The 24,388-nt window shown below is 39.6% G+C and overlaps 1 protein-coding gene across 1 annotated transcript; it reads right to left on the reverse strand.

The window, feature by feature from the left end:
- Positions 1-371: 371 nt before the first annotated feature.
- On the reverse strand, positions 372-12,306 carry LOC149250733 (MMS19 nucleotide excision repair protein homolog). The gene is made up of 2 exons (XM_089453732.1): positions 12,085-12,306; positions 372-2,501 (listed from the first exon to the last, which is right to left on the reverse strand). Exons 1-2 carry the CDS (start codon positions 12,304-12,306, stop codon positions 372-374), a joined length of 2,352 nt encoding a protein of 783 aa, XP_089309858.1.
- Positions 12,307-24,388: the final 12,082 nt, after the last annotated feature.

Here is a 24,388-nt window from a genome sequence, read left to right on the forward strand (position 1 = left end):
TTAATAAAACAAACTTTTAAATTAACATTCTGTTGATGATTTGGCTAATTATGAGGCTAAACTGGAGCGCGTATCTTTTTGATTTAGGTGATCTTGAAATAGGAAATTCGTTCCTAAGTTTTTGTTTACGGTTGCGTGATGAGGACCAATAACACGTTTCAGATGAGCGACGGCATTGACTGTCATTGTCTTTCCATTTCCTGAATTTTCCGTTCTGAAAATGCAGATTTATGATAACTCAGATAACATAAGATCAATTAAATAGTGTATTGTTTTCAACGTTTCTGGTTTGGCATCAGGGAATTCGTTTAATGGATGTTGAACTATCTTATAATCTGTCAAATACTGTTGAGATTCAATTTCCTTCTTATTCAAAAGTTCATCTCCACTTTGCGTTTCATCTTGAATGAAACTTGACAGAATCTCCTTGAAGGTGAAGCTCCAGATTCTCTTATAGCAAAAACTAGAATTGGGATCATGCTGGTGAAAAAACGCTGTTTATAAAGAGGCCGTATGCATGCATAACAGTCTTTGTTGAGAGACGTTTTGGAATCTTTCATAATGATGCCTAATCCATCTGCTGCTGCTTGTGCTAACAAAAATTTCTTATTTCTGATCTCATCCATGTCTATTTTGCAATTATCATTTTGGGAAGATATAGCACAGACAGAACTACTTGATCGCAAAATATTCAAAAGTAGCACTGCAACATCTGAAATTTTTCCATGTCCTCTCATTGCTAGGCCTTTTCCTATCCATGCCACTGCCGTCACTGCTTGGATCTGCACACCAATGTCATCATGAATGTCTCCAAGCTCGACACTACGCATATTGTTGCTGGTCATTTCTGATGGGTCCTGTGGCACATGATTTCCTACAATTTTTAACAAGCTATCTTCTAAAATTGAATGGATAGCCTGATCTAGGGTAAGAACCCCCAGCATGGCATGATCAACTTCAACCGGACATTTGTTGATCATAGAACCCAAAGCCTGACATGCTGCCTCTTTAATAATACTATCTCCCTTCCCAAGCAGGGAACTAATGAACATTTCCAGTATTTGCTTCTTGTTATGAAGGACAATCTTTGGCCGAAGTGATACAACTACTGAGGCAAAGAGAGCAATTTTCCAATCGTCTTGGTTAGGCCTATCAATTGAGTTCAAAGAAGCATTCCCAATAACCTGATGTGGAACAGAAGCAATTGATGTGCCATTAGACCAGTTTTGATTCCTTACTGGAAGTGCGTCAAGAGCTTTAATTAAAACAGTCTTCTGCAGTTCCTCTGTACAGTATTGAACTGATAGTCGCATAACTGCCATAGTTGGCTCAAGAACCTGCGCAGGAGGGCAAACATTACATCTTGAAATTTCTTGCACAGAACTCCAAATATCAAGAGATAATGACATTATATCCTCCTCATTAACACCCATATTCTTGCACCTGACAAGCACCTCACTAGAAAGACATTCTAAAACATGAGTCACAAGTTCCATGGATTTCTCACTTTCCCCTCCACTTTTTACAGATGCTGGAAAGAAAAATCCACATATCACTCGCTGAAAGCCATGGAGAACTTGGGTGACTGCTGTAGAGCTTGAACAGCATATAGATGTGATGGCTTTCAATTTCAGCAATATAGGCAGGGAAAGCTCATGAATTGACAACTGAGAAAGCAGCTCTACAATCACTACATCCACAAAAACCAAAGCCCTTGCTGAATCATTAAATTTCTCCAATGAGATGCCAATCTGAACCAATGCCCCAAGAGCTTGTTCCCATAAGAACTTGTGCTCATGCCTTTCTGATAGAACAGACATTAGAAACAATAAGATTTCCTTGAATTTCTCTTCAGTAAGGGGTGAAAAGGATCTTGGAAACGAAGCCAAAGCCTGCAACCCAGCCACTCCCAAATGAATGATCTCATTTTGTGTTGTCAATTGTGATTTCTGGCAATCAATTCCATTGTGCGTTGGAATGGCAGATGCAAAAGCAATTGTTAATGGATTTGCTAAACACTGAAGCAGAGATAATGAAGAACTTCCAGAGCTCAGATCCAATCTAACTACTGGTTGTAAAACTAATCCCTCAGACAATATTCTGTTTGCTTGAACAATCTGATCACAAATATAAAGAGCACTAACTGTCACGAAGCAGTTAGCCGCACTTATGTTATTTGAAGCAAGTAATGGACCAGGCCCTTGATCCAAAGGAGCTCCCATAGCATCTAGAAGTCGTGGCAAGAATCTTTGAGACACAATAAAACAAGAAGCAAAAGAAGATTTTGCAGTAGCTGATAGCAACCTTCCAAGTGCTTGGACTTGAAGCCCCAACTCAGTTTTTGAAGGAATCACCTTTGCACTCACATCATTTTTGACACGCCTAAATATTCCCTCCAACTTCTCATCTTGATAGGATGAAGAACCACCAGAAACAATACTTTCGTTATTTCTCAGAGTAAAGTGTAAGCAAGGCGCTTCAAAACAAAGGCCTTTGCAGTACTGTGAGAAGTTGAACTGGATTTAATGGAGGCCTTCAAGAGAGGATAACAACAAGAAGAGCAGCATGATATACAGGAATAAATTGCCAGACTTTGGTTGCTGATAATGTCAAATTGCGTTTGCAGAGATAGGAGTTTGAAGTTTGTTGCTGCCTTAAGAAGAGCTGGAGATAAATTACACAAATTTAAACAACACATTAATGATTTCTTCTTCAAAACCCCGTTTTGAAGAAGAATCTATCTCTGATAGAAGACAGAGTCTAACAGATTCCATGACATGTTCGACATCAACACATCTACTCACATCTCGTGGATTGTACTGGGTACTTTGAGAGCCATTGACATCACTGGTGGTTTCTCTCACACTTGTTAACAATTTACATTATTGACTGGTAATCAAGTGGTTTCTACCATGTTCGACATCAACACATTTATTCGCATGGATAGAATCGTACTATTTCGGGATATAGAAATGAAGACCCTAGATCTAGTTTCCACCATCCAGGCTGCGAGGAATTTTGTATTCATTATGTTGTGGACTATTCATAAACAGATGGCTGCATCCATACTGTGTTCACACGAGTCTATACTTATGATGTTTTACAAGATCATTCCTGTATCAGACAGTAGATAGGTTTCTAGTTAGTTTTGATCTGAGTATGGGAATGCCTACCTCAGCGATGATATGATCTCATATATATATCTTGCATTGAATGTTTTTACAGGTTCCGACCGGGCTCTCCACAAGATAATCCTCGAAATGATAAAGTACTTCACTCTTCCTATATGATAAATGAAATCCTCATCTACTACAGACTTCGCACTTTAGGGGGCAATCTGTTACACAAAAATATCGTCACCATGATTATTTGCAGTCAGTATGGGTCTATCATCACTTGTACTGTCCTCCTAAGCAAGTCTAAGACCTCAGCTCTTCAAATCAAGCTTTGGAAGTGGGAGAAAGACATTAAAAATCAATGTAACTCTGGTTCTGCACTTTCTCTCATGGTCACCTGCGGTCCCGCACCTTCTGTGTACAAAAGCTGCGTACCTACCCACTCTGTTCCTAACGGTGTAGGTGCGGACCCCTGTGAAAGTCAAAAGGCGCAATTTTTATCTTAAAAAACTCACTTTGGGTTAATTCTAGAGTTTTCTAGAAGGAATTTTGACGTGGATTGTTCACTCTGAGGTGGTTCATGCATCCCAAAAGAGAAGGAGCTAATCCCTTGACTAAAGGAGCTATCCCTTTGAAGGAGGGTTTTATCCCTTTGAAGGAGGACCTAGTAACTTCCCTCCATTGCACTATAAATACAGGCATTGGGGTGAGGACTAGAGAGGTTAGAAGCTGAACATTTTGAGGGTAAATGCTGGTGAAATTGAGACTCTTTGGTTGAGCTTGATAGGAGAGATCACATACCTCTTGGTTCCATTGGAGAGTGAGTGAAACTTTTCAAAGTAGAGGAGACACCTTGTTGGACCCTGGGAGGAGCTTGTACAGCGTCAAGGCAAAGGTTGTAAGGTTCTTCTTCTTTTGAATTAATACAAGCAAACTCATTTTTCTCAACAAGTATCTTATGTTATTTGTTTCATGGACTCCTTGACTTTCATGTTAAATATGTTTTATGCAATTGGTTTTTCAGGTGCTATTTTATGTGTTTGCCTTGTTTGTGTTTGCAGATTCGTGAAAAGGAGCTCATTTGGATCAAAGGAGCGAGGGCATCCACAAGCCTGTGTTGGACCAAAGGTAGGCCCTAAAAACCTTTGTTTGCTATTGTTTCTTGAAGCATATTTAGAGAAAGATAGTGTCTGGTTGGTCTGCTTGTCGTTAGGTCTTCTTTAGATTCTAGGAAGGTCTATCTTGTCCGCAAGATCGACTCATTCCGCGCGATAGCTCCCAAGAATTTATAGTGTTTCCTCCTAGTCCCATGAACCAGCGAAGTGCTACGTCCTTGAGAATTGCAGGAAACAACTTTAACTTTTGGGCATCAGATGAGTAATCATAACTTCTACACAAAATATCAAACTCAAATAGGAAATATTCAAGATATTCGTGTACCTTACCATAGAAATGAGGAAGAGCTGATGGTGGAATATTTTTCATTTGCACTTGTATGTTAGGATTCACAATCGGGAATCCAAAAGTAGATTGTTCCTCATTTACCTGATTTTCACCACTTCCTTCTACATGGTCTTCCATATTTTCCATTGTTGTTCTTCCACACAAACCTCTTTTAACTTGCTGAGAAGGTTGACTATGGATTCCAATAGTATCTTTCTTCCCCTTTATGGGTTGTGTCATACCTGAAATGCTGCTACCAGAGCCTAGGTGGACTGTTCTCGCGTGATGAGTCTGAGTTTGTTTGGACTTTCTGCCTACAAAAGAAGGCCCAATAAAATTTTTGGTTTCAAATTTGTCAGTGTTTCTTCGGCCCCTAGTGGGCTTCGGACCCCTACCTCTTTTAGGCATTCATTTCAAAAAATGACAAAACAAAATTCAAATAAAAGTTTCAAGTTAAAAAAATAAATTGGCACCTATAATTTCCTTCAAACAATAGAAGCACACTGCAGAAAAAGATAATACAAGACTTACCCCTATTGCAAAAAAAATGGAAAATTCTTACCAATTCAAATTGCCTCCCCGACAATGGTGCCAACATGTTGGGTGCAGGAATTGCGCTTGAGCAAACTTCTCAACACTTGATTGTCAACCCGGGGATTTTGTAAACCTAGAGACGAAGCACAGGCAATGCCAGAAGTGGTATGAACTTTTCCTATTTCTAATCCTACTTCTTAAAGGAAATGCTTTACAGAGTTAGATAGAAAACAATTGAAAAGGCAATTAACACCGATGCAACTCTAGTGTTGGAATGTAAAAGACAATTTGCAAGTAAATCAAGTAAAGAAATATCACACAATGGAAACAATCTTAAATGCCGGAATGAAATGCTATGTTCATCTTCAGATGGATGGCAAACAGTTTGACAAGTGGGCCCTTGCAGAATTATGTCTTACTTCTGATCTTGCTCTCACACAAACAACCTGTCCTTGCACTTTTGCAATATGCTTGCACTAGTGCAGGTACAATATTTCTGTGTAAGAGTATATTTGACCTTCCTTACTGAAGACTCATGTCTGAGTGAAGGTGCTCTGAGCTTCAAGGCTTAGAGCACTTTGTTTCTGTGTCAAGAGACTTGCTCCTGAACCAAAACAGAGTTCCCTTTACTCAGTTCCCAAATTACTTTCGAAAGTTGAAAGATGTGCTGAAAAAGAATTGCAACTGTAAATGAAATTTTGAAGTAAACTATTTGTGAAAAATGAAATGCTTCAACTCATTAAACTTTTCATAGGAAATAAACTTCATGAAATAAAAGCACTTTAAAAGAATCAAATAGTAGCCTAAGTACTTTTCATGTGTTAATCAACGTTGGTACTTTACCCACAATGATGATATTCTTTGCAAGTATAATGTGGTAATTCAATATAACTGCTTCCAGATCTTTTAGAGATGAAATTTTAATACCAAAATAGTTACTCAATTAATGATTCATTCACTTGCGAAATAACTAAAAGTAAAATGTAGGTAAGTGATTAAATGTTTGCTGCAATGAATGACTAAACCAAGGTGTAGGTAACAACTTTCACTAGTGCAGGAAGGAGTTCCTTGCACAATCTGTTTGAAAATGAATTAAAACAGAGAACAAGAGTAAAGGAAATGCGAGAAAGATATTTCATAAGTAAAACAAGCACAAATACTCTTCAAACCACGGATCCATTTCACACATAGGCTACAGAAGATATTTTAATTCAGAACTTAAAGATTAATGATTAAACTATTACATCACACAGCTGCAAAAGAAATAACCACACCATCTTTCTAAATAACGAAAGCGAGAGGGGTAAACGAGTTGGGTTGGTTGGGCCCTAGCCAACTAGCTCGTTCCCCTTCTAAGGAACGAAAGAGATCAGCACTTCAAAGATACATCAAAGATGAATTTAAACACTACGCATATAAATCATAACAGTTCCTTGTATTACTCAATTTGGCAAATTACATTACAGAGCAGTCCAACCCCAGAGCGAGGTGATAACCATATTACATAAACCAAAATGATAGTTGATGGTTTTCCCGCTTCTTATTTATGATCTACATCATATATATCCTTTCAGCTCTAGGTCATTTACACTAATTACAGATAATTCTCGTTCAGGCCCCTCGGCCAAATAGACTTAGAAAACCGAAACTACAACTTTGGCTAGTGGTTATAACTTTGCTTGGTCATAACCTAACTTTGGAGAAAAATCCCTAAATGCACGCTACCTATTATCCCGCTTTATTTCATCAACAGTTAGACTCAGAGTCAAAGATCAAGATCCTTCCTCGTGGAGGATAGCTTCTCAGAAATCTTAGATAGTGGCGGTGCAGGAATCTACCTGCACTAGTCAACTCATTCATCATTAACACTAACTTCCATGATTACTCTAGGAAATCAATATGAGTTACAAGAAATATGTAAATAGGCACGAAATCTATATAAAAAGATTAATAAAGTGTTGTAATAAATCTTGATATGAAATATGAGCATGTGCAGGAAAAAGGTAACCATCTTATACTAGTGCAAGAAAGAAGGGTCTTTTATTAAGATAAAACAAAGGTTGATATTGATGGAAATGGGGTAGAAAATAGGGAAATTTAGGATACCAACACCTAGGATATTGTAGTAGATGGGGCACTTGAAACATGAAGTGCTCTTTAGTCTCCACCTCCTAGAAGGAGGGGTGTCGACAAATCTTGTCCTCTTAGGGATCTAATGATACATATCTTGACACATAAATGGTGGGAGCATGATATTAGTTTATGAAGGGAATATTGAGTCCATGGGAGTGCTTTCATATGTAGTTGGACAAACAATCAATTGTTAAGTTGCAAAGAATGCTTAGCGTAAAATTCTAGATTAAATCTAAGACATTGAGAGGGAGAAAACCATGTTATTAGAATGTACTGCCATTAGATGTCCTCCTTGATTGATTCATTATTCTCCTCTATGGGGGGAGAGCATTCCAGGGTACCTATAAAGTAGGGAGTCAATAAATGGAGATAATGGAAAAATGAAGAAAAAAGTGGCCTCAATGTCTCAATATTTCCTTCAACTAGAATGACAAAAGGATACCAGATCTTTATAGGAATGGAAAGCCAAATATGGATCTATCTCCCAACTCAAGGTAGAGTCTCAAAGGGCCCAAAATATAATCTTTACAAAAAAATATTTTGTGGGTTGTTCCCTCATATTAGAAATAAGTTAGAGTTTCTTATATTTCCTCCTTGGAACATTTTATGAAAAATTGCAAATTGGTTCCAATATTGAAGCCAAGTTAGATAAGGACATTCAATTATTTTAGATGAAGGGAATTTCTTCCTCATTTTATTTCTACTAATTACTCAACCCAACAATATTGGGTAGAACAAAGGAGAAACCAATTTTGCATCCTCTACCCACTGTGGGAAGAAGAAATATGGCACCTATCATAGGAAGCTTGCCCATTCCAATGAGGAATGTCAAACATTTAGGCCAAAGAGCTCTGAAAGGAAAAATACTTCCTTTATAAGCATTATTTAGAGGTTGGAGACTTAGAGGTTGATCTCAACAGTCCTAGATACATTGATCCAAACTTGATGCTAATGCCCAAAGATAGCCTTATCAGCAACAAGGAATCTCTTTTTACATAGAACTGTCAAACCAAGAACAAACTAGCATATATGGTCATTGATGATGGAAACCAAAATAACCTTCTCTTACTTCAATTGGAAAAGGAAATCAAGTTACCAACCTCAAATCATCCCAACTCACATTAGCTTGGATGGGTCAAAGATTCACATTAGCTTGTGCTAATCAATTGACAATAGATTAGACTGTCGCTAGAAGATGGCAAGATTTTTCCCAATATCTTATATTTTCATACAAACAAAGATGAGAAGACATACGAAAATAAGATGATGATAACAAGTCTAACTAATTTCTCCTTTCCCTTGAATTAATATAGGTGGTATTTAAAAAATAAAAGGAAGAATACAAGAGAGGAATGCCACAAATGAAAATATATTGTAGTACATAAAATCCAAAATATAATGAAGTCAGTTAATGGAGTAATTGATGGATAAATCAATGGGGTAATTAGTGGTTATTTGTATCCTAAAACTGGGAGTTACAATTAGATGTTTACAAATACATTGTGATACATTCCCACTTACCACTTGTCACCTAGTATTATTCTCACCTCTTCCTCCTTGCTTGCAAGGAATTGTTCCTTAAATTAGCAAAATGGAAACCAGTATGTCTTCGCTCACAAGGAAGCCACATGTTTTCCATTGAAATGGGTGGTTGTGATATTTATTTGGGGTATGAATGGGTAAGAACACTAGGACCTATCACCATGGATTTCTTGGAATTCTACATGAGTTTTCAAGAGAACGGTAATTCCTACATGCTCTAAGATTTCAAAGAAACCATTAGAGAAATAACTGACTACCATTGTATGGAAAAGATTATGAAAAAATGCCATTGGTTTGAAAATGGGGGATATGTGAAACGTGAGGGAAGACATATTGGTTTCCATTTTTCTAATTGACTAGGCAAAAGAAAACTATTTTTTGTACTTCCTCATGGCTGACATGCTACAGGTGTTTTTCATGGGACCATTGGGTCCATCAAAGAGGTTAGCTAAATTTTAGCTCAACATAATAAGTGTACCAAAAGAAATTTGTTGAGAGGGGCCACAAGTAATGGTATGAGCTGGTCCACAAAAAATGAAAAATTAGTTACTGTAAAGTGACACCACAATAATCAATGTTGCGCAAGGATTTTGTTGATCTAGGTTTCTGGTAATGGTATTGGCGATCCCTAGACATATTTTTTCAAATTGAGGGGAGTATTATTGTAGTGATGAAATTCCAAAACTCTTGATACTACAAAATGTGTAGGAACTTTGTTACCTGTGTTGCAAAAGCTATGGTTTAGAGGAAGAGGCTAGGATTTGTAGGGTCCTATGGATAGAGGAGTGTCAAGTTCTATAACTCTTAATATACCCATGGTTTCCCTCAATCGTCCTCAACTGAATATTACATGGCACCAACTAATGGTGATATATTATAGCCTTAGTAATACTACCAAATTCCCTAGTATGTGAGAGTTATCTCCCAAGTGTTATTCTCCATGTACTCATGGAAATAGGATGGCTAATAGGGTTATGTAAGGTTGGTTCAAGTGTACCGAGGGGGATTTTGATATACATGAAGGAACATGGAAAATAATTCCATATGTAGTTGTTATTTGATGTAGTTCTACTCAAAGGGGTGCCAACATAGGTTACTGTTATCACCCCAAGAAACTCTCCTAGGTTGTATATCAGAGATGCTTGGGAACATTACAAACTCAACAAAAATGTTGGAAAATGGTGGATGAATGAAAGAAATGCTACATATTCAAGCCAGATAACCACTTCTACTATGTTTGACCCCAGACATGGGTGAACACCCCCAGACTACAAGGCTTTAGACCACCAATTACTCACAATTTGAGGATAAGGTGATAATGGAGAAGACTGACCACACCAGCAGATGCACATGATCCTGTGATGGTCGGCTGCAACCAGTTAAAAGGTCAGTAAATATGTTTTCTAATACACAGACAGGATGATAGCTCTTTGGCACTAAAAGAATAGAAACTTGCATACAAATTCAATGATACATGCTAAATCCTAACACAGAGGAGGGATGACAGCCCCTCTAATGCTAACATTAACAGCACATGAACAAATGCAAGACAAGCACAGCCTGGAACAAGAAGAAGAAGTGGATAGTGAGCAATTAATAGCAAAAGAATTTTGCATTAGCTGAAAATGAAGACCAGACGCTGCGGGTATCATAGAAGTTACAATCTCCAGAAGTTGAACCTTACAACAAAATAACACTCATCAACCTATTACATTCTGTCTCCTGAGTATATATAGAATTGATTACAAAATATCTCTACTATGCTAGGCGTGGAGGTGTCTTAATGGACCACCAACCACATTTACAATCCGAAATGGGCCTCTACTGCAATTCTGGGTGTTTTAATGGACAAAATGACCTTTTCTGTTGTTGTACGGTCCTTCTCTGGTAGCTGGATTGAATTATGGATTAAATACCATGCCTGATAAATGTTTGAATTGCTCGAGGTCGTCCTGTTTGTCCTCGACCATGCTATTGATTAATTGCAGTTGTTGGGGTTTTATTGCATAGGGACAGGGTAGCTGATCGTTGTTTTCCTTCCTCAGGCAGCAGAGAGCAGTCAGGGGTTAAGGTTTCACTGCGGAAGAATAAGCAGGCCAGGAATAAATCTCAGCTGTTGGATCGGAGAGATCAACGGCGGAGATTACTGGCGGGAGGAATCGGGAAGAATAGGCGGAGTGAATAACAATTGTCGGATCACAGAGATCAACGGCTGCGATCAACTAATAGAAATTATTGAGAGGACACGCGGGTGATTAAATAAGGGTTGTCGGATCGCAGTCGGGCAGATCCGATGGAAATCGGGCACTGAAGCTGCAAGGGATTTAACGGTCGGGGACGGGTGGTATTATTGGCGGGCGGTATTCCCTGCACCGCTTATCGGCGCTAGGCGGTTTCCGTAATGAGGGTGCGATCCTGTAATATTTCGACATGTGGCCGCCCAAAACCACCGCCCCCGCAGGCTAACGGGTGCGCAGGTTGGGCGATTGGGGGATGCATCAGCCGTTTGATCTGCGATGGACGGTTAGATGGAGGGGAAGATGCACGGTAGTTAATGAGTGGGAAAAGGCGCGTATACCATTGGATCATGGCGATCAATGGCTGCAGTTTCACAGCGACAGAGGGTTATATAATTCACGAAGGCGCATAGTTAAATAGGTTTAAGACCTTAGCACCGGGGTAAAACATAAACACAGGTTATTACGGGGATTTTAACAGAGTTTCAAATTAAAAAATTGATGTGAAAGAGAAAGATTATACGCAAAACAGAGAGATCTCAGGAAGAATAAACAGAGAAGGCTGGGCTCTGAGGTATAAAGAAATCAAAAGAGAAGAAGGGGAATAACTGCTGCAAGCTCCCCTACAACATAAATCCACCACCAGACCCGATTTTGACCTTTAACAGTGAAAATTTGTAGCAGAGCTAACATTTGGCTCCTTCTGGGGATGAGATCCTCCCTATGATGTCTCAAGAACCTGCAGACCAATGCCTTCATACAAAACTGAGCTTAAAAAATTATGTCTAGTATCCATTGGGTATGGAGTCAAACCAAGGCTTCACTAAAAAAGTGAAAAAGAAACTGCTTACAATCATCAAGGCCTGAAAACTTAAAACTTCAAAAACTGCCCATCAAATGGGCCACCAAAATTGTTGCCTGTCATCCGGTTAATCATAGATTAGCAAGACAGGATTTATTTGATCCTCTACCTCAAAGATTTTAGGAGATTTGACCTTGATGCGTAGATAGGGATCAAATTTCATTTCCCTTCTGTGTATTTTCCTCCCTGAATGTTCTTTAGAGGAGCCTTTGTACACCTGCTGAATAGTCATGGCTGTTGTGGACCTATTTTTGTCTTCTGTGTCCTGCACAATAAATATGAATGGTGTAACAATGTTTTCATGTTTGGAAGACACAGAGACCTCATCTGCTCCTGAATCTTTGTTTGAATAATCCTCATCCAAGGAGGAGTCCCACAACTGTACACCCTCTTCCTCTGTTATCTGATAAGCTGCCCTTTCATTCTGTGTGGAGGCCATCTAAGCAGGATTTAGAGAATCAAAATTGAGGTGATCAGTCTCAGCCTTGAGAATAGAGCTATTTCCTACCTCAGTTTTCAAGGGGAAACTTAGAGGGATTGTCACTTGAGCAGACATAGGGACAAAATATGATGGGGAGCTTTTTTCTCTATCTTTGATCACTGGACCAAGGATGATAGCAGGCTAGCTAATTTGCAGATCTGCATAATCATGGGAGGATGGGCAGGCTTCAAGCTCAGATTCTTGGAGGATGAAGGTGCCTTCTGTTGATTGTTGCTGCTGATAAGCTTGTTGTTCTGCAAGCACAAAAAACTGACAAGCAATGCCTCTTGATAATGCTTCTTCATATGCAGCTCTGGTTAGGAAAGGTGCACCTTCCAAAACATGGACCTTCTCCTCATGTTGCACCTCTTCCATGACTATATTCTATAGAAGGGGCCTCACCCCTTGATCTTCGTTTGCATCTCTATTTCTCTACAAATTCTGCAAATTCTCATGTGTCCCTCTATGTGGTTTTGGAGTTGGAAAAGAAATGGAACAATGAGCTCCTGCTTCATCAAAATACTGCTCATCTTTTAACTTGGAAACTTCAGAGGCCAAAAGCTCAATCATCCTAGCTAATTCATCTATCTCATGCTCTAAGGATGATGAGGATTCACCTCCCTGTCTTCTCTTCTCGACATCACCTTCAAGTCTCTCTACAACAAGAATGTTCGATTCAACTTCAAAAGATGCATCTTGAATGTCAGCCAAAGAAGCACATTTCCTCTCTCTCAACAGCAAGCAAAACTAAGAATCGAAAGCATTGGCATAAGTAATCATAGCAGAAGAAGGGGTAGGTCTTATTTCAGCTGGCATTCTGTTGTACATATGATTGAATATGATATTGAAATCAGACATCAGCCCACCATCTTTTCTCTGCAGGTTCCCAAATTCATCATGATAAAAGAGCAGATCTTTGTTATTTCCCCAGTGCTTTAAAAATACATCATCTAGAGTGTTAGCCTCTTGTTGCAATAGGTTTTCATATTTCATGATTAACATTTTCACATGCCAAATATGTCATACTTTGCATGCTGCAATGCTCCATATTTCCTAAAAGAGGCCAAAGAAGAGGCCATGAAAGTGTGCCAGTCTAAATGCCACTACTGTATTCCAATTTTCATGAGTTATTCCTTTTTGAACAATTTTCTGTTAAGGGAAGGCCAAACAGCTTAATCTTGGCTTCCCTAGGTTTCAATTTCTTGTTTTAGAATATAGAGAATGAATATCTATCCAAACAGTTTAATCTTGGCAGATTTGTAGATAGGTAGAGAAACAAAGGAGCCCAACTGCTTAATCTGGGCCCTTGGAAGAAATAAGTGTAGATTTAGATAGGAGGGCAGTCAAAAGAGAAAAGGATAATTTGGGTCTGCAAGTCCAAGTGCACCTATGAAAAAAGAAGAAAACATGCTAGGTAAGTAGGCTGGGTAGGTAGTTTTGTGGCTGCAGAATCATGCTCTGTAATCCATTTCATGTTTTCAGGTGTTATATCTTCACAGATCACAGTTATGATGTAGTTTTCCATTCGGAGGAGCTCAAGTGAGGCATGTCTAACTCCCCTTCTTCTCATTTCCCAAATCACTCACTAACTTCCCTGAAGGGGTCAAGATCTGCTTGATACCTCTCACTTTCATCATTTTCCATATCATTTGCCTTGGTAAAGATCTGCTTTGCTCAAGGCATGTTCATACCTCCTATATGAATCATTTCCCCCCCTATTAGCCTAAGATTCCCATACTTAGCGCTTTCTTATCACTTGTCATATTAACTACTAATTTTACTATGTAGCTCCCTATCTATCTCCCCTTCCCCTACTAAAACTATGTTAAAAATAAAACTCCCCTATGTACATATTCCCATCCCCAGGCACTATAGCCCTATTTTATCAGTTTGGGAAATGCTAAGTCCATTTGGGGCTTATCATTAGCCTTCCGTGTCCTAACCAGGAGTTAGTCTGACATCTGGTCACCCTAACAACCATTTCCCCCTAAGTCCCAACCCTACAGTACCCATTCCCCGCCCTTATCCTAAGGTCACGCACATAAATATATTTCCCCTGCTTGCAAGTAACCCAAAACCCACATTTCTAATGTTTAAACCCCCCCCCCCGCGCCATATAAAAACACATAATTAAATATGTGCGAGGCTCAACCCTAACCATCCGCCGCCTTACTCATGCCGCCGACTGTCAGATCTGGCGTGCCCAAGATCTACGGTGGGTGGGCCTTTTTGTGCCACAATGTGCCGAGGGTTAACGCCCAGGAGATGGGCAGTTTTCCCGTCGTACTCCCGCCACGCGTCACCCTCTCGGTTGTGGCGAAGCCCCCTCCTCCTATACCGCCTACGCACAAAAGCGGTGCGCCCGAGACCGGATACCGCCTTCCCCCCTCCTGCGTCAGTGCCATGTCATGCTGACGTCACCATCCTGTGTCGGCCTCCTGCCGTCGTGTCCTTGCCATGTCACCACCACGTAACCTACTCCACCGTACCGCCACGTCACTCGCCATACTGCTGACGTCACCCTGCCACGTCACCCGCCGTACTCGGCCCCACTGCATGACGTCATGTTGACGTCACTGTCAAAAAAGCGCGAAAGGCGTAAATCGCAGCCTAGGAAGCCCAGAATCAAAATCTGAGGCAGTTTTTCATGCACGTCACCGTCAAAAAAGCACGAAAGGCGCAAACCGCAGCCTAGGAAGCACGAAATCAAAATCTGAGGTAGTTTTTCATGCGCGATTAGCGCTAATCGCGCATGGCTACAGGAAATAGGCCAAAATGGAAATCCCTTTTGTGGCTCAGCTTCAGCAGGCCCGAAATGCGCAGAATGACATGAATTTCTTCGCGCATCATTCAAAAAGGGGCAAACACAGTTTTAAAAGCAAAAAGAGGGCCGAAAAGTAGCCATGAAAGGTCGATGCAACAGTTTAAAGAGTATCAGAAGTGAGAAAGGCACATTCTGTGCCAAAGCATATCAAGGAAGCGGCAAAGAGTATCAGTCGAATGTTTTAAATGAAAACCTTTATTCCCAATGCAGGTGGACATTGAATGACCTCCAACAAAGTCAAAGAAAGTAGTAAAGGCCACTCGAGGCTCTCCCATCACAGTTAATGTTCCTCAAAACCACTCAAGAGCATGGATCAAAACCCAAAGCACAGTTATGGCTAAGTGATCAGCACAGAACCATAAAGGCAACACATTAAACTCATTTTGGTACAACTGCACCCAGCACAGCTCGAGGATATTTTCCCGCATTTATTTCAGACATGTATTAGGTTAAAGACACTTATTACGACAGATTTGTTTGAGATCTGATCTTTATAGATATTTCACTTATAAAAACCACCCTAATTCACTGTTAAAGGGGTTGGTTGGTTGTATAGCTCCAAGAGAGACTCGCTCTGTATACCTGATGTTTTACTTAATCAAAGACTGCTGAAAAGCTTGGAGGAATGACTGTGTGCTGTGTATGAATGTTTTGAAGAATTGAATGTGGAATTCTAGTGCTGCAACATGACTCAATAAATGTTTCTTACCTTTGTTTTCCATTGATCTACCATCCAAAATAGCAGAAAGAATGAATAGTTTATAATTGGTTTAATTGCCCTCTATGCTCAATTTCTGTTGTTTCTATATGTTTTCATCTGAATTAGAAATGAATATGAATTCCCTGTGTCTCATATTTCCCCTAATTCACTCATGTTTGACAGTTATCTAGGGATTCTTTATTGCTCCTAGATAGAGCTCATTCACCTTCCCTCTGCTAAGCTGAACGAGAGATTCTTAACTGCCTCTCATTCCTAGCCTTCACTCCATCCTTTAGCTTGAAAAATTGTTTCATGTGCAGCTAGCTTTCTCCATATTCCCTCTTGTGACCAAGAAAACGCACCAACAGTCCTACTCCTTGACTCCACGCCCAATGGTTCTAAAACTTTCATGCTATCTCTGCCTTTTTACTTGAAAGCATCATCCATCCCACCAAAACTAAAACAAAACCCCTTGTACCCAATAACTAGCCTAAAATCATCATCAACAAAGCTAAATCCTAAATAGAGAGCCCTCTCTGACTGCTGGTGGGCTAGCACCTGCAGTCCAAAGATTGGTTTGTGGTTACCTCGGCCGTATCCCTCAAGGAGCTAAGGGACAACCTGAGTGATAACATAATGGCGACTCCACTGGGGACCTCCTCGGTTAAATCTCACAAATAAAGTTGGAAAGCTCCACTGGGGAAAAACAATGAATTTTCCAATTGCTACATATTCCTTGAAACTACAGATGAAGCCTGAATGTCAGCCAGGAAGCCTTTGAAACTGTTCTTGCTTTGCATTTACAAGAGTAAGCAAATGGTGCTTCAATTAAACTTCGTTCTAGTTTTAAGTTATAGATAGTTATTCCAAAATTTGATCAGTTCCTTGCTAATTCTAAAAAAGCATTCACAGAAAATACCAAAACAAGTTCAGAATCTGGCTCCCAAAAGGAATTCACAGTATACAAGGTCAAAACTAGACCCAAACCCCCCAGCTATTCTTGAAAATCCCAATTTAATCCCAAGGAACCTCAGGAAGCTAGAGCAAATTGAAGATTTTGTTGACTTTAGCCCTGAAACAGTTCAGCCAAGCTGTGTTCCAACCCCTGTCAAGGTTTTATTTCGTTCTACCCCCACTTCCCATTTTTCATCATCCACCTCTCAAAGAACTCCTTCCACACCTCCATTTACTGCACATACTCCCCTGACCGCTGTTGCTACAGCTATTCCGGTTGTTCCTATTGTTCAACTTATTCCCGTAAACATGGCTAATAGATATGCACCCCTGCAGTTACCTGCTAATCCAGGGGCTATGCCTCAGGATTATCAAACTAAAATCACATACTTTGATGGAACTGGCTCTTGCACAGCCTTTCAGCATACAAAGAAGATGCAAGACTATTTTGAGAACTACGAGATAGATGATGATAGCGTCAGAATGAAGATTTTTGTCCAAAGTTTGACTGGTGATGTTAGAACTTGGTTTAGAGCACTCACAGCCAATTCCATAGTAGACCCAGAAGCCTTATACCAGTCATTTATCAACAGATGGGAGAAAAAGAAAGACCCCTTGCACATATTATCTGAATATGACACCATCAAAAGAGGCCCTCAAGAATCTGTCTTGGACTATTGTGCAAGATTTAATAATATTTATAATGCAATACCACAGAACTTAAGACCTCCACCTGATCTTGCTTTGTATAAATTCCCTGATGGTTTTGACACTGACATGGCTTATCAGTTAAGGGAAAGAGCCCCTCAAACCCTTGCAAACATGCAAAATGTTGCTGTTAGCGTAGAGGCAAATCTAATTGCCAAAAGAAACAGAGCTAGAACTGAGAGAAGAACCACCTTTAAAGAGGAACCCTCAGCCTTAGACCAAAAGCTAGATGCTATTATCACTGGCATGCACAGGCTGGGAGACAGAGTAGAGAGTGTTGAGAGGAAATCATCATGGGAAGGACAACAACCCAATACCATAAGGAACCCAAATTTCCAGAAAACTCAGAATACAAATGCTGGTAGGTCTAGCCCAGACCATGATGTAAGGCCTCCTTTTCATGAAAATTACGCTGAAGCATCTACATCTAGTGAATAGATCGAAGATACTCACATGAACTTGGTGGATTTGAAGGCTGAGCAACAAATTTTCCTAACTCAACAAGACCAAGATGAACATGACCTTAATTAATTTCAGACTAAGTCTGGTGAGTCTTTTGATTTTAAACAAGGCTATGATACTGCGGTGTATGAAGTCCACAAACAATATAAGTTGAGGACAAGAACCATAGATGTGCCTGAAAAGGTTAAGGCAAATGATACCAAGCAGCCGAAGAAGATTAAAGAAAAGGTTGCCTTCATGGAAACTGCTGGTAAAACAGTCCCTAATCCAAAGGATGTCACCATAGAGGACATAACAGAAATGCAATCTTCTAATGATCAGCCTCTGCCACCTTCTTCCTCCAAAGAGAATTTGAACAGCGTTCCAAAAAGCCCTCCTAAAACTGAAAAACCGCAAGCAGTTACTTCCCTTAACGCTGACAAACAAGACCAAACTACTGATACTCCAATAGAAAAAGGGAAGCCTGCCTCCCAAAATACTAAAACCCAATCTGAAAAATCATTTGACTTAGAGGCAGAAATAGGTAAACTCAAGATTTCCATCCCCTTATCTGAACTTGCCAAACATGAAGTGTATAGGCAATAAATTCAAAGATCACTTCAAATGCCAGAGGTTAAGGATGATGTGAATGTTCTTGATGATCAGCCTGAACAGCTGTTTGGTCCTGAAGTTAATGGGAAATCAACTTATGGATCTGTTCTACCTTTTTATGTCAGTTTACACATACATGACAAAGTCTTGCATAATGCTATGTTTGACTCAGGTGCCTCACACAAGCTTATGCCCAAAGCTGTAATGGAAAAACTCAACCTTGATGTCACAAGACCCTACAAAGATCTATTCTCCTTTGACTCAAGTCAAGTCAAGTGTTTAGGCCTCATCAAAGACTTGTGTGTCTCCTTAGTCCAATATCCCAACAAGACTATCCTCATGGATGTGGTGGTTGCTGACATTCCACCAAAGTATGGCATGCTATTATCAAGATCTTGGGGAGCAAAACTCCAAGGATCCCTCCAATTAGACCTCTCTTATGCCACTATATCTGTCTTTGGGCAACCAAAGAGGCTATATAGAGAAACACTGATGAAGTATGTGGTAACTAGTGAGGATAAGCCCCAAAATTTTCCTATACACTCAATCCATTCTGATATGGATTCTTTCATTCTATTTAATGATGAAACAAATACTCTCACTGATGACAAGCCCTTGGCTTTAGAACTGAACGCACACACCGATGAAGAATTGGTTGCCCATACTGATGAAACTGTCAAAACAATCAAGGCAACCATAATACAAGAAAAACCTCCCCAAACAGAAATTTCAAATCTACCCAATCCTAAACTGACTGAAACTCTTGATACTAACCACAAGCAAGAAATCACATGGTACTTAGAGTTTGATGGCTCTGTTAACAAGTTAGGAGCAGGGGCAGGTGTTTGGATTCACAATACACATAACAATCATGCAGAAGGTCATGCCTACAGACTAAATTTCAAATGCACCAATAACATGGTAGAGTATGAGGCTCTCCTTTTAGGCCTTAAACTGCTCAAAGCTCTAGGAGCTGCAAAAGTGTTTATTCTAGGTGACTCTGATTTAATCATACAAAAAATAAAAGGCAAATTTGTTACCAATGACAATAGAATGAGGGCCTATAGGACTGCTGCTACTAATATACTCAATACATTCACTGAATCCAAGCTTGCCAAGATTTCAAGGGATCATAACATTCATGCACACAGCCTAGCCACTTTTGCTAGTACATGCAAGCTTCCCTTTGAACCAAATCACCATTTTACTGCTGAGATAAAACATAGGCCTGCTATCCCAAATAATGTTAAATATTGGCAAGTGTTTGAAAGTGATGCCCAGATTAGCAACTTCCTCACTCTTGAGCATGAGTTTTCAAATATTAACATTGACAGGGATGCTATGATAGATGAACAATAGCAAACAAATAAAAATCAGCAGGCTGTAACTGTTGTAACAGCCAAGCAAATCCTAAACCCAACTATTTTTGACAATGCAAACATAGAAGAGCTGAAACAGATGCATTTGGAGGATATAGTAGAAACAGAGGCCGAGATCGTTGATCTGAAAGATAACTTTCTCCCTACTGGCTTCACTCCATTAGAAGTTATGTTTGATGCAAATGATGTTCCCAAAAAGCCAAAAATACAGCCCCTAAACAATGCTATAGAAGAACACAACATTGGGACAGCAGACAAGCCCAAAATGATCAAAATATCTCAAACTTTACCACCCGATCAAAAACCCAAATATATTGATTTGTTCAAAGAATTCCAAGATGTATTTGCTAGGAGTTATGAGGACTTGAAGTCCTATGACACCTCAGTGATCCAACACACCATTCCCTTAAAACCAAACCAAAAGCCCTTCAAACAGAAACTTAGAAGAATCAATCCCGTACTCCTTCCCTTAATTGAAAAGGAAGTGAAAAGGATGTTTGAAGCAGGTATCATAGCACCCATCAGATTCTCTAAATGGGTATCCAATATTGTTCCCACAAGGGAAAAGACAGGTGAGATTAGGCTATGTGTAGACCTAAGAAATTTAAACCAAGTCTCCCTAAAAGACCACTACCCCTTGCCAAAAATGGACCACATCCTACAAAGAGTAGTGGGGTCATCTAGAATCTCTTTGCTAGATGGCTTTTCAGGTTTTAATCAAATACTGGTTCACCCGGATGACCAAGACAAGACAGCCTTTACCACACCGTGGGGAACATTTAAGTATGTGAAGATGCCTTTCGGACTTAAAAACGTTGGTGCTACCTTTCAAAGGGCAATGGATATTGCATTTTCCAAGCAAATACATGATTTCCTAGTTGTCTACCTTAATGACTTAACCCCTTTCTCCAAATCCGATCAAGAGCACCTAAAACATTTGAGGCAAATATTCATAACATGTAGGAAATATGGCATTTCCTTGAACCCCAAGAAATCCCTCTTTGGCCTTGAAAAAGGTAAACTCCTTGGCCATATCATCTCAAAAGACGGTATTAGAATAGATCCAGAAAGGATCCAAGCCATCCTCCAAATCCCATATCCAAGAAGCATAAAAGAATTGCAAGCATTCCTTGGAAAAATCAACTTCTTAAGAAGATTTATTCCAAACCTAGCCGAGCTAATAAGATTGTTAAGAAACATGTTAAAAAAGGATGCTAAGGTAAAATGGTCTCTTGAGACCAAGCAAGCCTTTAAGAGTATTAAAATTGCCTTAACCCAAGCCCCTGTCCTCACCAGTCCGCAATTTGACAAAGATTTCATCATATTTTCATTTGCATCTGAGCACACCATAGATGTTGTCCTTTTGCAAAAGGATGATCAGGGAGCTGAAAAGCCAATTGTATTTTTCAACCGAGCCTTAAGAGATGCACCTTTGAAATACCAAATCATGGAGAAGCAGGCCTATGCCCTTGTTAAAGCAATCAAAGATTTCCAAGTTTACATTTTGTATTCACATGTGATTGCCTATGTCCCAAATGATGTTGTAAAAGACATATTAACCCAAGAGGGGATAGAAGGCAAAAGAGGAAAATGGATTGCTAACATCCTTGAGTATGACATAGAAATCAAACCTACCAAGCTCATAAAGGGACAAGGTTTAGCCAAACTGATGTCCGAAACAAACTTTCAAGTCTTAGACATCAACCAATTGGACAATGAACATGAGCTAGCGACTCCACAGAACAGTGAAAATGTGATTGCCTATGTCCCAAATGATGTTGTAAAAGACATATTAACCCAAGAGGGGATAGAAGGCAAAAGAGGAAAATGGATTGCTAACATCCTTGAGTATGACATAGAAATCAAACCTACCAAGCTCATAAAGGGACAAGGTTTAGCCAAACTGATGTCCGAAACAAACTTTCAAGTCTTAGACATCAACCAATTGGACAATGAACATGAGCTAGCGACTCCACAGAACAGTGAAACCTTTTTGCAATCCCCATGGTATGCTGATATATGCTTTGTATTATTAAACCTATTTTCTCCCCCAGGATTGTCCAAAACCAAGAAAAGATTTTTAAAAAAGAAGGCTTCAAAGTTTTGTGTCATAGATCATGCATTATTTTGGAAAAATCATGAAGGTATATTGCTTAATTGTTTAACCATGAATGAAACTAACAATGTCATGAAAGAATTCCATGCAGGGGACTGTGGAGGACATCTATATTGGAAGTCCACTGCTGATAAAATTTTAAGGGCTGGTTTCTATTGGCCCTCTCTATTTGCAGATATAAAGAAGTTTGCTATCTCATGTCATAAATGCCAAATCTTTGAGGGCAAAAGAAAGCTGTTACCCTTGTCCCTTAAGCCCATCTCAATCGAGAAACCTTTTCAACAATGGGGTCTTGATTTCATTGGAGAGATCCACCCCTCTTCCTCAGGCCAGCACAAGTGGATTTTAATAGCCACCGACTATTTCACTAAATAGATTGAAGCCATCCCATGCAGACAGGCCAATGACTCCATCATCATCCAATTCCTTGAGTGCAATATCCTTTCTAGATTTGGCTGCCCTGAGAAGATCATCACTGACAATGCCGTTGCTTTCAAATCCAGAAAGATGATCAGTTTTTGCCATAAATTTCACATTACCTTGGGCCACTCCACAGCCTATTATCCCCAAGGTAATGGCTTGGCCGAGTCATCTAACAAGAGCCTGATTAATATTATCAAGAAGGTCTTAGAAGAAAACAAGAAGAACTGGCATAAAAAGCTCACAAATGCCCTATGTGAAGACATAATTTCAACAAAAAAATCCATTGGGATGAGCCCTTATGAGCTGGTGTATGGCATGGAGGCCACGTTTACATCCTCCTTGGGCACTCCTATCATGAAAATGTTGCAAGAGATCCAAGCAGAACCAAATGATATTCAAAGAAGAATCAATCAGACCATTCATCTTCAGCAAACCAGAGAGCAAGTTTATAACAGAGCTCAAATATTGCAAGAGAAACTCAAAAAGATGTTTGATAAAAGAGCTAAGGCTGAGGATTTCTACATTGGCAACAAAGTTCTAAGGTGGGACTCACGAAGAGAAGACAAGGGCAAACATGCAAAATTTGATTTTTTATGGAAAGGGCCATTTGTTATTTCTGTTGTTCAGGGAAATAACACATATTTCCTCAAGTCTGTAGAGGGCATCACTGATGAAGAAGGCCATGTTAACAGTTGAATGCTAAAACATTACCATGATCCCTATCAAGGGGTACAATGCAGCTCTGTACATATCTCTTTGTACATTAATATTTGTATATATTAGCACTTTGTTTTATTTTTTTAGCAGTCTGAGTGTTAGAGGAGCAGCAGCAAAGTTTGCTAAGACACAGCCAGTGCAAGTACTCCATTTTGAAGGCTCTATCTCTGCATTAGTCTCAGCAAAATAGCAGGAGTAGCACTGTCATATCACAGCAATTCATGATAAAAGGAAACTGGTTGCAGTTTGCAGTATCCAATCAAAAAGTATCAATAAGAGAGGAGCATTGTTTAGTTTCACATCAGCAACTGATTCTAGACCAGAAGCTAAGGGAAATACATCAGTTTTGATCCATGTCTGGTTCTATTTCAAAGGCAATGCTCAAGCAATATGGTATGTAATAGCAAGCACGCAGAAGAAAGCAGGCAGTGCTATGTATTTCACAATATTTTAATGAAGGAGATGGCTGCTCCTATTTCAAAGTTTCACATTTTTAGCAGCCAGCACAAGGAAATTCTTCAGTCCACAACAATAATAGAAGATCAAGGCAGTCTGACCTACTGTTCTTGGCTTTTCACAAGGAAAAGCCATCCCCAAGTGGAGCCACTGTTAGCCTCCTGTTGCAACAGGTTTTCATATTTCATGATTGACATTTTCACATGCCAAATATGTCATACTTTGCATGCTGCAATGCTCCATATTTCCTAAAAGAGGCCAAAGAAGAGGCCATGAAAGTGTGCTAGTCTAAATGCCACTACTGTATTCCAATTTTCATGAGTTATTCCTTTTTGAACAATTTTCTGTTAAGGGAAGGCCAAACAGCTTAATCTTGGCTTCCCTAGGTTTCAATTTCTTGTTTTAGAATATAGAGAATGAATATCTATCCAAACAGTTTAATCTTGGCAGATTTGTAGATAGGTAGAGAAACAAAGGAGCCCAACTGCTTAATCTGGGCCCTTGGAAGAAATAAGTGTAGATTTAGATAGGAGGGCAGTCAAAAGAGAAAAGGATAATCTGGGTCTGCAAGTCCAAGTGCACCTATGCAAAAAGAAGAAAAAATGCTAGGTAAGTAGGCTGGGTAGGTAGTTTTGTGGTTGCAGAATCATGCTTTGTAATCCATTTCATGTTTTCAGGTGTTATATCTTCACAGATCACAGTTATGATGT

Source organism: Pinus tabuliformis, chromosome 7 (genome assembly GCF_031772625.1).
Source record: "Pinus tabuliformis cultivar Carrire ecotype Pingquan chromosome 7, CPIR1, whole genome shotgun sequence".
In the NCBI taxonomy this organism is placed as follows: domain Eukaryota; kingdom Viridiplantae; phylum Streptophyta; class Pinopsida; order Pinales; family Pinaceae; genus Pinus; species Pinus tabuliformis.

Bases quoted from the DNA above. Each gene is read 5' to 3' on its own strand.
- LOC149250733 (XM_089453732.1), bottom strand. From the start codon at position 12,306: ATGGCCTCCACACAGAATGAAAGGGCAGCTTATCAGATAACAGAGGAA. The intron at 2,502-12,084 runs GTGTACAAAGGC...AACTTCTCACAG, and splicing joins CAGCCATGACTATTCAGCAG to TACTGCAAAGGCCTTTGTTT.